The 14,928-nt window shown below is 45.0% G+C and overlaps 1 protein-coding gene across 4 annotated transcripts in view; it reads left to right on the forward strand.

Moving 5' to 3' along the window:
- ADAM17 (ADAM metallopeptidase domain 17) overlaps nucleotides 1–14,928 on the forward strand; it is a 51,870-nt gene that overhangs the window by 24,383 nt on the left and 12,559 nt on the right. Inside the window, exons 6-12 of one of the 4 annotated variants that reach the window (XM_029938322.1) lie at nucleotides 862–995; nucleotides 3,956–4,045; nucleotides 5,975–6,088; nucleotides 8,280–8,424; nucleotides 8,532–8,620; nucleotides 9,937–10,089; nucleotides 14,672–14,871. In XM_029938322.1, coding sequence (XP_029794182.1) covers nucleotides 862–995; nucleotides 3,956–4,045; nucleotides 5,975–6,088; nucleotides 8,280–8,424; nucleotides 8,532–8,620; nucleotides 9,937–10,089; nucleotides 14,672–14,871 — 925 coding nt within the window. Of the gene's footprint in view, nucleotides 1–841; nucleotides 996–3,955; nucleotides 4,046–5,974; nucleotides 6,089–8,279; nucleotides 8,425–8,531; nucleotides 8,621–9,936; nucleotides 10,090–14,671; nucleotides 14,872–14,928 lie in introns of all 4 variants that reach the window. The other 3 variants (XM_029938323.1, XM_029938325.1, XM_029938324.1) reach the window with 3 other exon arrangements.

A 14,928-nucleotide genomic window follows, 5' to 3' on the forward strand; every position in this document is an offset into this window, starting at 1 on the left:
TTTTGAAAACTTAGAAAATTTATTACTAACATTTTAGTATATAAATATATAAATGCTCAATTTGATATTTGATAAGGAAAATAACCTATTACCATAAACTGATTTTTAATGTCTGATTATCTTTATAGTTTTACCATTACTTTGGTTGATTCATAGACTTCTAGAAGAAAATGACAATTTCACAGGCCGGAAATAAGTTAGATGCTTGTTTTACTTTAAGTACTTTTTAAAGGTGTTCTCATCTTAAAAATTAAGGAGGCACTTTTCCTTGGTTTTGAATTCCACAGTTAAAGACATTTTTTAATGTTTATTTTTGAGAGACAGGCAGAGTGTGAGTGGTGGGGTGGGGGAGGGGGATGGGCAGAGAGAAGGAAGGAGACACAGAATCAGAAGCAGGCTCCCAGCCTGTCAGCACAGAGACCGATGTGGGGCTGGAACTCATGGACAGTGAGATCATCACCTGAGCTGAAGTGGGCGCTTAACCAACTGAGCTACCCAGGCGCCCCTGAATTCTATGATTTTAAAGAGGTGTATTTCTTTACTTTTGAGAGAGAGAGTGTGGGGAGGGGCACAGAGAGAGGGAGACAGAATCCGAAGCAGGCTCTGTGCTGACAGCAGAGAGCCAATGTAGGGCTCGAACTCATGAACTGTGAGATCATGACTTGAATTCTATGATTTTTAAGACCTCATGTTTTCATTTTTCTGTCTTCCTCCAAATTGTTATTTTGTTTAAGATTATTTTTAAAGATACTAAGCACAAATAATGTTTGTCTCAAAAATATGCTAGATTTAAAGGGTTACTATAAAAAACTCCTTGTTTTGATGAATTTTGATTTAATAGTGCATACAAATTCATATTAGAGCTTCTCCATCGGGTGAAGAGAAGAGCTGAGCCTAATCCCATGAAGAACACGTGTAAATTGTTGGTGGTAGCAGATCATCGCTTTTACAAATACATGGGCAGAGGGGAAGAGAGCACAACTACCAATTACTTGGTACGTATCTGATACCGGCTCGGGTCACTGGACACACAGAGCCGGTTAGGCAGGCAAACTCCGTGGAAGAGAAGGCCGCTGTGATGTGCAGTGTAATGAAACATGATCTGTGTCGGATGCCCTGTGATTTCCTAAAATATTTGGGAGCTCTCTGAGGTTCTTACCACTACGCTCTAAAGATTCTAGTTTCAAATTTTTGAAACCTCATTTTACCTTTGAACTAATATTTTCTGCACATAAGAATTTTTTTTCTTTTGCACATTAGGATTTTTATGCATATTAGGTGTAGGGTGATTTCATAACATAGGCGTCCTTTGTGTTAAGGGAACTTTCTGAAAACATCACTGCTGTAGTGGCCATGATCCTTTTGGTGACTCATATATGGATATATGTTCCAGAGTGGGGAAAAAAGTATCTGTGTGAACCTGTGTGTGTTTCTTGGCCTCTGTGTATATTTTAGAGGACGTGGCCTGCTTGTTTTATGTCGTATAAAGTAGCCACTTGTTGGCGCATATTTACGAGGAGTAGGTGGGACTTTCATGGTTAGAACTATGAAGATTCAAAGGGAAGATTACAGAACTATTGACACGGGGTCTAAGCATTAACTATTGTAATTTGAATGGCCAAGAGAATCCTGTTTCATTGACATTTTTTGTTGATATGATCTCATTCGTCATGATAACTGGGCACTGACAAAATGTTGTTGTTGAGGGAATAAAAGAGAATACAGCTATTCATGAACCAAGAGCTAAGGCCCAAAAAGACGCCTTTCTCATTGCCTTGCGTGGTCCGTTCTCTGTGTTTCATTCGTGCCCTCCCTCACCCGTCTTTCCCTCCCCTTCCAATGTCAAGTGAAAGGATTTATTATGAGGGGAGTAGGAGTAGTGTGTGAAGTCACTATAATTCTTGTTCCAAATTAAGAGAGATTCTTTCTTGAAAAAGCTCCTTTCTTAATGTGGTTTTGTATTAAGAGATCTTAATTTCCTTTTTTTTTGTTCATTACACCACAACTGTGAATATAATGAGAGGTCTAGTCTTAGAAATTGCATTTTTTTGTTTTACACTTACTATAAGCAAAGCACACTTTCTTAGATGTGTGACGTGCTTCACAGTTACTGGAACAAACCTCATCTAGCCAGTCTTTGAACAGTCGAATAGTCTCTGAAGAGAAGATGGGTAGTGAGCATTTTGTTCTTACTTCGTTTGAGTCGTCCTTGCCTTCGTCCCCCAGTGTCGTCTGCCTCCCGTCCCTTCCCAGAGCAGAGGACAGAATAAAGGAGACCTGTGGGGCCTCACGCCTTGTCTCTTTACCTGGGTCTCGGTGCCGGGCTCCGCCCAGGACGGGTCGGGGATAGGTTGAGCCTTATCTGGCCCTGCTGTTCACCTCTTTTCTTTTCTTTTTTGTCTTTGAAATTTTATATTTTATTTAAATCCAAGTTAACATACAGTGTAGTATTGGTTTCAGGAGTAGAATTCAGCAATTCATCACTTAACATACAACTCCCAGTGCTCATTCCAACAAGTGCCTCCTTAACGTCCATCCCCCGTCTAGCCCCTCCCCCACCCAGCAACACCACTTCAGCACCTGTTTGTTCTCTGCATTTAAGAGTCTCTGATGGTTTGCCTCTGTTTTTATCTTATTTTTCCTTCCCTACCCCTATGTTCATCTGTTTTGTTTCTTAAAATCCACATGAGTGAAATCATATATTTATCTTTCTCTGACTTATTTTGCTTAGCATAATATATTCTAGTTCCATCCACATTGTTGCAAATGATAAGATTTCATTCTTTTTGATCGCCAAGTAATATTCCAGTGTGAGTGCGCGCGTGCGTGTGTGTGTGCTTTATCCATCTGTCAGTTGATGAGCATCTGGGTTCTCTCCATAATTTGGCTGTTTGGATTTCTCACCGCTTTCTGAGGGAGGCATTTGAGATTTTTGCTAAAAGTTTGAGTGAAGACAGAATACTACTTAGAAGGGAATATTTTAGGTACATTGATTTTTAACTTTCATTATTGTGGTTGAATAGAGTGGCAGTTTTTTAAAAAGTCTGTTACTTGATATTTTGGTTCCATATACAGTTGATAGCCTAACATTTGAGATTAACTTACCACTTTTTTTTTTAATGTTTTTTAAAATTTATTTTTGAGAGACACAGAGTGTAAACAGGGGAGGGGCAGAAAGAGATGGAAATGCAATCTGTGTGATTCGAACTTGTGATCATGAGATCATGACCTGAGCCAAAGTTGGCTACAGAACCAGCGGAGCCACCTAGGTGCCCCTAACTGTACCACTTCTTCTTCTTCTTCTTTTTTTTTTTTTTAGTTTTTTAAATGTTTATTTTATTTTTGAGAGAGACAGCATGAGCAGGGAAGGGACAGAGAGAGAGGGGCAGACACAGAATCTGAAGACAGGCTCCAGGCTCTGAAGCTGTCAGCACAGAGCCCGAGGCGGGGCTTGAACCCACGAACTGTGAGATCGTGACCTAAGCCAAAGCTGGACTCTTAACCGACTGAGCCATCCAGGCGCCCCCTAACTGTACCACTTCTTGATTCTTGGAGCAGTACTTTTCAGAGTAGGAATAATTATTGTAGTGTCGTTAGTGATAAAGAATAACATTTTTAAGTTTACTCTTAGAGCGCACTAGTGGGAGATGGGCAGAGAGAGGGAGAGAGAAAGCATCCTAAGCAGACTCCACAGTGTAAGTGCAGAGCCTAACATGGGGCTTAAACTCATGAACTGTGAGATCATAACCTGAGCCAAAATCAAGAGTTGGGGACTCAACTGACTGCGCCCCCCAGGCGCCCCAAGAATAACATCGTAATGCTTGTTTTATAACTGGTGGAAACTTTTACAGTGGCATTTTCTCTAAACTGACATTTTTAATACCTACAAAATTTACATTACATTGCCAAGAGTGGTAAACATATGCATGTCTTTTTCTTTCTTTTACAAACACAGATCGAGCTCATTGACCGAGTTGATGACATCTACCGCAACACTTCGTGGGACAACGCGGGGTTTAAAGGTTACGGAGTGCAGATCGAGCAGGTGCTCACCAACGGGGCAGCTTTCCTTACTCAGCGGAGGGGTGCGGCGCGAATGCTTGGCGCTTGTATTCAGAGTCTAGAAGCTTATCTTCGACTCCGATCTTAAATGCTTTCAAATGCCAGTGATTTTTATCTGATAAATTCTGCAGTGTTCTTGAAAAATTATTTATAGATTGTGAAGTTTTTTGTTCTTAGGCTTGTTGCAGAGAGAAAGCCTTTTTCTGTTGCTGTGATTTCTTCTTTCTCAGAATTTGTTTTTATCCCCTTCATTATTTTACCTTGTTTGATTCTGCCTTACGTCTTCAGTCAGAGTGCTGGTACGTACTGCTGGATCCTTAGAAAATTTATTAAAAACTGCTGTGTACGTTTGCAAGGCATTTATGCATATAGAGCCAGCGGGTCTCTTTCCCCAGGAATCTCCTGGTGTCTTACAGTCTGTCCACAGGGTAAGGCCAGCAATGACACGTCAGTGTCATCGTAAATCTGTCTGGTAGGAAACACTGTTTGAGATTGGTAAGACTGACGAAAAAGATTTCTGAAACCAGGTATTTCTTTGGACAGACATTTTAATATGGAAATTACCTCTTGTTTTTTCCAGGTTCTTTTTACTAAATGCACCATATTCTTATAGGTTCTATAGCATAGAATTTAGAGCTTAAAAAAACAAAACTTTTGAAATCATGCATCATACTATGCTTTATAAATGTTAGACTTTTATAGTACTTGTGTAAAACTAAGAATTATTTTTCCCTTTTCCATTCTCTTTTACTGTTTTGCATTTTCTTTTAAGTTATTATCTGAATAGGTAATGTAGACACATGGTACAAAAGCCAGTGAAAAGTAAGTGTTCTCAGCCTCTACCCACTGTCAAACCAGCCCCTTCCCAGAGACATCCACGTCACGAGTTTCCTAAGCATCGTCCTAGAAATTCTGTGTGCATGTACAGCATGTGGGTGTGTGTGTGTGTGTGTGACACGTGGTGGTATGCTCTACTCTTGCACCTTGCTTTCTCATTTTGCGAATATGTTGATTGTTCCGTTACAGTATGTATAAAGCTGCCTCACTTGTTTCAAACTGCTGCATCGTGTTCAAGGTTTAGGGGACCAAGAAATAAAACTTCTTTTTGCCTTAAGAACTTGGAACCTCCTGGAAAAATAGGTGCAGTGTAGGAGATAAAGTTCTCAGCTTCATGTTGCTGGTAACACTTGGGGTGGAGGGTGTGGTTTGGATGTGCAGGCGCAGTGGGCTTCCAGCCATTTCAAACCAGAATTGACCTTGACCACCTCCCACCAAAGCTGCAGAGGCAGAGCCCTCCCTGTGAGCTCACCGCGTGGTGGCGGACCAGGACGTGCTCCCTGCAGGCCGGCACATCCGAACAGAGGCCGGAAACGGCTGGGCCGAGCACCACGTAGTCCTTTTCCTCAGCAGACTCTCCAGTCCATAATGTTTCATTTCCTTTGGAGGAAAGCCTTTGTTCCCTTTTTATTAAAGCAGGACTAACATGAATTTTTACTGTATGTGCAAGGAAAAGCCCCTGCTCTTTATTATCTTTTATTCCTGTACAGTGGTAGACATCTAATTGTTTTGTGTCTCTGAATCATTGATTATAGTGGAATAAATATTTTAGGTTCATGGAACCCCGGATCTCATTATGTCAGATCTCGAATTTGTCAGAGGAAGTAAGAATTTAGGAGCACATTTATAAACTGATAAGTCATTCATTGACATACATGTCTTCCATACCATATGCTTCTCTGTTTGTTTTTAAACGTTGAATATTAGAGCTGAAGAATTTAATGGAATTTTGGTTTTAAAACATTGTTTCTGGGATGGTAGATGATCTGATCTTGAACAGCTAAGACACTGCAGGATTCAGAGTCTTGTGACTTTTTACTGACGTTTTCTAAGTGTATCGTCTCTTTAAGTACAGATTCGCATTCTCAAGTCTCCACAAGATGTGAAACCTGGTGAAAGGCACTATAACATGGCAAAAAGTTACCCAAACGAAGAGAAGGATGCTTGGGATGTGAAAATGTTGCTGGAGGTAGGTGGTGGAGGCCTGAGCAGGACGCTCTTAACACTGTTTCCGGTTTCTGGTGCACGAGGTGTGTCTGCATTAATGGAAGGGCGCAACACCAGAGGTCACTGAAAGTCAGGAGCAGCTTACCCCCTGGCAGTGACCTCACCCCTGCTGCAGGGCGGACAGCGCGATGAGCCAAGAAGTTGTGGAAATGAAAAATGCTAGAAAGCGATGTTTCTTTTTTTTTTTAATGTTTTATTTATTTTTGATACAGAGAGAGATAGAGCATGAGAGGGGGAGGTTCAGAGAGAGAAGGAGGCACAGAACCGGAAGCAGGCTCCAGGCTCTGAGCTAGCTGTTAGCACAGAGCCTGACGCGGGGCTCGAACCCACGAACGTGAGATCTGACCTGAGCTGAAGTCGGAGGCTCAACCGACTGAGTCACCCAGGTGCCCCGAAAGTGATGTTTCTTAAACTTGGTGTCTTTGAGACTCTAGTGAAGGATCGGAACTTGAGAAAGTAGATGGACACCCAGTATGTACTTTTTTGCACACCATTTGATGCAGGTTTCTTTGAGACTCATCAGTAGATCTCCTAGGCCAGGATATGTTAAACAGTGTGATAATGTACTAGTAGAAATATAACTTGGGAGACCTGAAAGTTTTCTACAGTTTTCTTTGTATCTTGGGGCACCTGAGTGGCTCAGTCGGATAAGCAGCCAACTTGGGCTCAGGTCACAGTCTCAAGGCTGGTAGGTTCAAGTCCTGCATCGGGCTCTGTGCTGACAGCTCAGCCCTGCCCCTCCCTTGCTCATGCTCTGTCTCTCTCTGTCTCTCTCACTCAAAAAAATAAACAAACATTGAAAAAAAAATCTTTGTGTCTTTATTCTAGTGATAAATCTAAAGATAGACTAATCATTCTCTGCCATTTGGATTCTTGACAGGGTATGATCGATTTTTTTGCCACATGATTTCAGTGTCTTGAGTTTCTATGTGCTATGGATTTCTTGTAAAATAACCTGCTACGAAGTTATAGCGATCTTTTATATGTTAGTAAGTGTATTGGTGTGCAGTGGCTGCTCTAACAAATTCCCACAAATCAGCGGCTTCTAACAGTGATTATTTATCTAATAGTTCCTGTGGGGTAGTCCATGCATAGTGTGGCTCGTCAGTCTCCCAGGCAAAAATTGAGTTTTCAAAGCTCGAATGGAAGTAACGGATATTCCCAACCCTTTGTCCAGGTTGAGATTCATGGAGTGCTTCATCGCATAGAACCTTCCGTGCCTTCTCTGCTGGGCTCCACTGCTGCCCCAGAGCTTGGGACAGCACCGTTCCTTTTTTTTTTTTTTTTTTTTTTTAATTTTGAAAATGTTTGTTTATTTTTGAGAGAGAGACAGACAGACAAGTGTGAGCAGGGGAGGGGCAGAGAGGGAGAGGGAGACATAGAATCTGAAGCAGGCTCCAGGTTCTGATCTGTTAGCATAGAGCCCGACGTGGGGCTCAAACCCATGAGCCATGAGATCATGACCCAAGCTGAAGTCAGATGCCCAACCACCCAGGCACCCCTTGCACCATTCACTTCTAAAGAGGCTCACAAAGCGTGTTCGTGTGTCATGGCTGCTGGTAACAAAGCACCAGAGACAAGGGGCCCAAGAGAACTGTGTATCTCGTAGTTCTAGAGGCTGCGAAACCGAAGCAAACTTAAAAAAAAAAAAAACAACCTTGCAAAACCTGGGCACCTGACTGGCTCAGCATGCAACTCTCAAGCTTGGTTGTGAGTTGGGGCTGCATGTTGGGTGTAGAGATTACAAAAAATAAATGGGGCAGGGGGCCTATAACACCAATAGAAGCTTTGAAATACTTGAGAGGGATCGGCTTCGGTATGAGTGGCTACACCCTCTGAAGGGAATGTCCGAGCACCGAGACTGACCGTTGGACTGGCTCCAGGCCCAGGCTGCGTGTCTTCACACCGGCCCTCTGAGTTCCGAGCTGCTCTGAAAGGCTCCCAGGCTCTGTCTTACCCTCCTCCCCGACTAGATGGCGCCCCACTTCGCACCTGCGTAGGTGGGTGAGAGGTGCGGGGATCGCACGACTGTGTTCCTGGGTGCCGAAGCGGGAGTGCGGTCAGTCGTGTGGCGGTGCTCTCCGGTGTCTGGCCAGAGCATCTTTAGTCCGGTGTAACTGTTAATCTAACTAAGAATGCTTTTTTTCTTAAAGCAATTTAGCTTTGATATAGCTGAGGAAGCATCTAAGGTCTGCCTGGCACATCTTTTCACCTACCAGGACTTTGACATGGGGACTCTCGGACTGGCTTACGTGGGCTCTCCCAGAGCCAACAGCCACGGGGGTGTTTGTCCCAAGGGTAAGTGTCCCGTTTGTTGGGCGCTCCGTGAGAACGGCAGACTGGGTAGATTGTATTGTAATTCTGTGTTAAGTGAGCAATTTGTCTCCGTCTCCTTTGTCCTCCAGCTTACTATAGTCCAATTGGAAAGAAGAATATCTATTTGAATAGTGGTTTGACAAGCACAAAAAACTATGGTAAAACCATCCTTACAAAGGTATGTTCTCTTATTTTTTAAAAGGATAGATTTTGAGTTTAGTAGAACTTCAGCTTTATATATTTATGTAGGTATCCTTTAAAAAAGCAGTGATTGCTTTTGTTTGTTTCTGGCTAAAATAAATACATGTATTTTGGTGGGAAATGTGAAAATAAAAAATACAAAGAAAAAGATAAAAGTTACCTGTGAGACTTCTTTTGAGACCCCTCGGGGCCATGCTTCTCCCGAAGCCCCCCGCTCCTGGAGCCCTTCCTCCCGCGCCCCACCCTGGGCTCCGGGCCCTGCAGGGTAGCTGGCATCCGAAGGCCTCTCCAAACGCCCTCATATCCTGAACCTCGTGTTCCTCCTTTCTTGATTTATACCGTCACTTGGGTGTAGCATATGTTCCAGAGCTTCCTAAGAAAGGGTACGTGAGAGGCAAATTGAACTTTTTACATATCTGAAAGTGGCTTTCCCTGCTCTTACACTTGATTGATAATTAAATTTTCTCAGTGCTTGAAGGCATCGCTCCATTGTCTTCTAGGGTTTTGTGTTACTGTTAGAATCCTAAGTCATTTAGATATTTTTATCCTGGTATGTGACCAGCTTTTTCCTCTAGAAGATTTTAGAATCTTGTTTTTGCCCAGGCACACCCACTAGGAATGTGTTAGGCACATTCCAGCAAATCCATACAACTGAAAAGCCAATAGACAGCGACTTAAAAAACGATAGGGGTGTCTGCCTCCTCAAGGACGAGGTCAGGGGGAGCCTGTCATGGGGCCACAGCAGCTGCGTGGCGCTCTGGGCGGCCCGGATCTTCCCGCTCTAGGCACCGGCCTCGGCCTCCTGCTTTTCACCCCTGCTCACGAGATGGTTCTCTCCCGTGTTGCAGGAAGGAGGGCAGAGCCTAGGCTGTCCCTGTTAAAGAGCTTCTGTGGAAGTCCCACCCACTGGCTCCTCTTTATATTCCACTGGCCAGAACCCGGCACGAGGCTGACCTGCCCTCAAGGGATATGGGAAAGTGGCTATTTAGCTGAGTGTGTTGTCACGTGAGCGGGATTAGGATTTTTGAAGTAAGGAAGAAGGGGAGACTGGGTATCGATGGGAAATACTAATCTGAGACACTGGTAGTTTGCTATGATGCTACACTCGGTGTAGGTGTTTATCCCAGCGTGCTGGGCCCTTCAGTCTGGACACCCCCAACTCCCACAGCCCCGCGGGTACTCTGTTGCTGATCGCAGTAATCAGGACCCCACTGAAGAAATCACGGCCTAGCTGGCCAAAGCTGCTGATGGTTGGATACCAGGAAATAATGTTTTCTTTGCATGATCCTTAAGGAAGCTGACCTGGTTACAACTCATGAATTGGGACACAATTTTGGAGCAGAACACGATCCGGATGGCCTAGCGGAATGTGCCCCAAATGAGGACCAGGGAGGAAAATACGTTATGTATCCCATAGCTGTGAGTGGAGATCACGAGAACAATAAGGTGCGTATCTTTTGGAGCTTTTCTTAGGTTAGGAGGGAAAGGGGCTGTGTTTAATTATAATGAGAGCTCAGAACAGCCTTCTGGGCCTGGGATGGAGCTGCAAATTATAACGTGCCCTCAGACGTGGTTGTGTGTGTGGGAGTGAAACATGGCCCATCAGATCAGCCAAAGCTAGCATTTTGACTGTTATCAAAGCTAGTCGTGTTCATTTGGGCTACCTTGAAAATTAGTGATAGTAATGGCTTGTGTTGGAGTTCTAGATGGCAAGGTCTGGTGCAAGTTAACAATTTCATGTCATTTCTTAATCCAAGTTGTCATTCTTTTTAACTCTGTAGTCCTTAACAGTTGGCATGGGCTTTAAAAAAATTTTTTTTTAATGTTTGTTTATTTTTGAAAGACAGACAGAATTCAAGTTGGGGAGGGTCAGAGACAGAGGGAGACACAGAATCCAAAGCAGGCTCCAGGCTCTGAGCTGTCAGCACAGAGCCTGACGCGGAGCTTGAACTCACCAGCTGGGAGATCATGACCTGAGCGGAAGTCAGACACTTAACCAACTGAGCCACCCAGGCGCCCCTGCATGGTTTTATAAACTTCTGCAATGAAATACATGATTTGCCAGACTATAAGCCTCCCATGGGAAGGGCCCTTGCTTGCCTTGTTCACAGCTCTCTCTCCGGTGCCTGGTAGGGCTACTGGTATTGAGTAAATAAATGAACAGTTTGCTACTGAGGATTTCCGCGAGGACACAAGTCCTTGGCATGGAGCACTGTGAACCCTTCAGAAACTGTACGAGTGGCTGTGACTGACTCAGAGTCTGAATTGAAAGTGGTCATCGGTGTTGAGTTCTTGCATTTTACTTAAAGTTCATCAGCACGAGGCATCATGAAGAAAGCATGCTGGTTTTGTGGCGAGTGAGGGCTGGGCCGGCTCTCCCCAGGAAGGATGGTGGTGTTTCTCCGGAGTCTTCTCTCGAGCGGGGACTTGGCTCTGTAAAGCCTGGCGAGGACCAGATGATTTTTGTGTCTCCCCGGCCTGACCCTGCTTTGGAAAGCGTCTTTCGCGTACTCTTCTGCCCTCGTTTTCCTTGGCTGTTATCTCTTCCTCCTGCACCTTTGTTTTATTTTTCCTGCCTGACTGCGCCTGAGGCACTCTGCCCTCCGCATTTCTGCCTGCTCTTCGGACTTACCACGTTTCCTGTTTTCCTGAGTTGTCTCTGTATTTCTGATCATGTACGTTGTACAGTGCTGTTCAGTAGAAGGTTCTGGATGATGGGAATATTCTGTGTTAATACTGTAGCCACTACCCAGATGTGGCCATTGAACACTCGAAAGGTAGCTGGAGAGACTGTGTAAGTGAATTTTAAATTCTATTTTATTTTAAAATTCTTTTTTATTTAAATTGAATAGTGCTTGCCTGGGGCTGGAGGTAGGAATGGGAATTCACTGTAAAAGGGAACTTATTGGAGGCAAGAAAGTGCCCACGAACTGACTTCTGGTGATGGCCGCACCACTGGACAAAGTGACTGGAAATTGTTGACTTGTACATTTGAGACCGATGACTTTTGTGATACGTAAAATACGTCTTACTAACACTATAAAACAACAGCAACACACCAGTTTGGGAGCAGGGGGGAATCGGTGAGGGTCCAGAGGAACCCGAAGCCAGGACCAGTGTGGGAGCAGGAGTCGTGAAGGCAGCAGGTGGTCGTTGTGGAAGCGGGTGTGCGGCATGTGTGTGTGCACAGTGCCGTTCTGTCCATGTCGCAGACGAGGGAACATTTCTGTGAGAAGTGTGAAGCCTGTGGTGAGGATAGCTGAAGTTGAGTAGCCCGCCCTGGCCTGTGGCTACAGTATTGGACGGTGAGCTCTAGGTTATAGTCACTTGCTTCTTTGTTATGAGGGTGGTGTTGGTGATTTGGGAGAAATTATCTTACTTTGCAGACTCTTTAAAAAAAATTTTTTTTAACGTTTATTTTTGAGACTGTGAGTGGGGGAGGGGCAGAGAGTCAGAGAGAGACACACACAGAAGTGAAGCGGGCTCCAGGCTTTCAGCTGTCCGCACAGAGCCTGACACGGGGCCCAAACTCACAGACGGTGAGATCACAACCTGAGCTGAAGTTGGACACTTCACCGACTGAGGCACCCAGGCGCCCCTGCAGATTCTTCTTGTGAAGGTTCTCCTAAGTGACCTTTCCCCACGAGCTCTGCGGGCGGCTGGGTGAGGACTTCCTAGGGAGACCGCGTCAGGCCTTTTGTTCTTTAGTTCAGGAAGTGCTAGTCTGTCCATGTTGGATGTAGAGCTTACTTAAAAAAAAAAGTGAAGGACAAAAGAAGTGCTAGTCTATCAAGAATATTTTACCCACCTATTTATTTTGTCCCAAGTGCATCATATTTAGTGTGTTTTCTATTAGTTTGATTTACCCAGTTAACAAATTTCTTATAAAAATACGTTGGGCATCTTCTAATCTACATTTTAAATCAATTCCTTAATAAAAATGTTTTTAACTAGATATAGAGGGCTCCAGGTTGCTTGACCTCAAAGATAGGGCCTGGCACTTCCCGCAGACCAGCTGCTGAGAAGTGACATGTGGCAGGCCCTCTGTGTGGCCAGAGGGCCTGAGGGGTTTGTGGCACGAGAGCAGAGGTCGTGGGAAGGATGCGGAGAGAAGGTCGGCGGTCTTCAGGGAGCGCGGAGGCCACATGCCCCTGAGCGCCGCCGCAGGGCCCTCGGCTCGGCTGTGGCTCTGAGGGGTTGGGAAGGGGCCTTCTTATGGCCTCTGTGTGCATTCCAATTCCTCGCAGTCTTGTCTCCCGGAAGTGAACTTCCAAAACGGAGTTCATGGGTCTGCGGTGCTTGTGAATAAATCCAGCAAATTCTGACTGCCTGCGGCCTAGACAGAAATAACTAGGCCCCTTGAAAACCTTCACTATAAAACAAATACCTTTACTATAAAATAAAAATCTTTACTATAAAGAAATTAAAATTTTTAAAAAAGCCCAGTGAGTATTTCTGGTTAGGGTGATGAGGTCTTGAAGCTCTTCCTAAAAATCATCCTTTCAGGGCTCAAGCGTGGCTCAGTTGGTTGAGCGTCCAACGCTTGATCTCAGCCCAGGTCATGATCTCATGGTTTGTGGGTTCGAGCCCCACGTCAGGGTTTGTGCCGGCAGCATGGAACCTGCTTGGAGTTCTCTGTCTTTCCCTCTCTCTCTGCCCTTTTCCTGCTTGTGCTTTTTTTAAAAAATAAGTATTTATAAATTAAATAAAAGCAGTCCTTTCAGTCTCTAATTCAGTGGTGACAGTTACCTTTGGAGGGTCCTGTGCTCTCTGTTCTCAGGGGTGTGGTTGTCTGTGGGGTGACAGTGAGCAGCTGTGGAGACCCTCCCTCAGATAACCGCGCTGAGTTTTCCTCAAGTCTCCCACTCCTTTTTGTGCTAATTTCAGATGGTTTGGGAAATGAACTCCCATTGTAGAGCTCCTGGTAAAATCCCCAAATTTATAAGGAGGCCATTTCTGTGGTTCTGTATTACAGAAGTAGGGAAGCTAGGGGGAGGCTTTCTTTGAGATACTGGTCATCTGTAGAAATCACAAAGAAGCTGGTAAGCTCATGGGGACTCATGTGAATGGTAGGTAACAATGTGGGATTTAGTCTTCTAGTAGACTGTATATAATATCATGCCTTTGACTATGATCAGCCATTTAAAACCCTCACAGTTAGGCAGGGAGGCAAACCTCAAGAGACTCTTAAATACTGAGAACAAACTGAGGGGGGGTGGGATGGGGGAGAGGGAAAGTGGGTGGTGGGCACGGAGGAGGGCACTTGTTGGGATGAGCACTGGGTGTTGAATGTAAGCCAATTTGATAATAAACTATATACTTAAAGAAAAAATTAAAACTTCCAATTAAAAAAAAAATTTATATTTAAGAGAGTATGCAAATGGGGGGGCAGAGAGAGAAGGAGCCCGAGGATCTGAAGCAGGCTCTTTGCTGACAGCAGAGAGCCCCACATGGGGTTTGAACTCATGAACCATGAGATCATGACCTGAACTGAAGTCGGTCAGTTATCTGACTGAGTCACCCAGTGCCCCTAAGCACTTTAAATACGGGTCATCCATACACATAGGGAAAGAGAAGGAGGTAAATTAGAAATACTCTGCTCTGCATCCTGCTTTGTTCCGTCCAGGAGGATGATGGCGTGTGCCTAATTCTCACTGTCACTGCAGCGGTGGCAGGTGCTGTGCCTGGGGACAGGACAGCGTGGAGTCGGGGGGAGTCAGACTGCTGGTCCTCTCGGGGGGCCTGGCCAGGGTATGAGTTCTCCCTGCTTGTACAGCTTGCTTGCCTGTGGAGAGTTCTAGGCTCTTGACCAAACCACACCAGCATTCGGCACCCTGCTCAGGGTGGTGACTTGACACCGCGTAAAGGGCCTTTTGAGGTGACAGTGGTGGAACTTGACAAGCCTTCAAGGCGGCTCTGACCGTGGCTTTTACATTAAGAATTTGTCTCTAGGGAAGGAACACAAGCACTACGTGGCAATGGATTTTTATTGTTATTTTGGGTCCTTTGTGACCTTTTTTCTTTCAAGATGTTTTCAAACTGCAGCAAACAGTCCATCTATAAGACCATTGAAAGTAAGGCCCAAGAGTGCTTCCAGGAGCGGAGCAACAAAGTGTGCGGGAACTCGCGGGTGGACGAGGGGGAGGAGTGCGACCCTGGCATCATGTACCTGAACAACGACACGTGCTGCGGCAGCGACTGCATGCTCCAGGCGGGCGCCCGGTGCAGGTGAGCGCGGCGCCCCGGGCGGGAGGGGCGCCCGGTGCAGGGGAGCGCGGCGCCCAG

The sequence above is a fragment of the Suricata suricatta genome, chromosome 4 (genome assembly GCF_006229205.1).
Source record: "Suricata suricatta isolate VVHF042 chromosome 4, meerkat_22Aug2017_6uvM2_HiC, whole genome shotgun sequence".
Classification (NCBI taxonomy): domain Eukaryota; kingdom Metazoa; phylum Chordata; class Mammalia; order Carnivora; family Herpestidae; genus Suricata; species Suricata suricatta.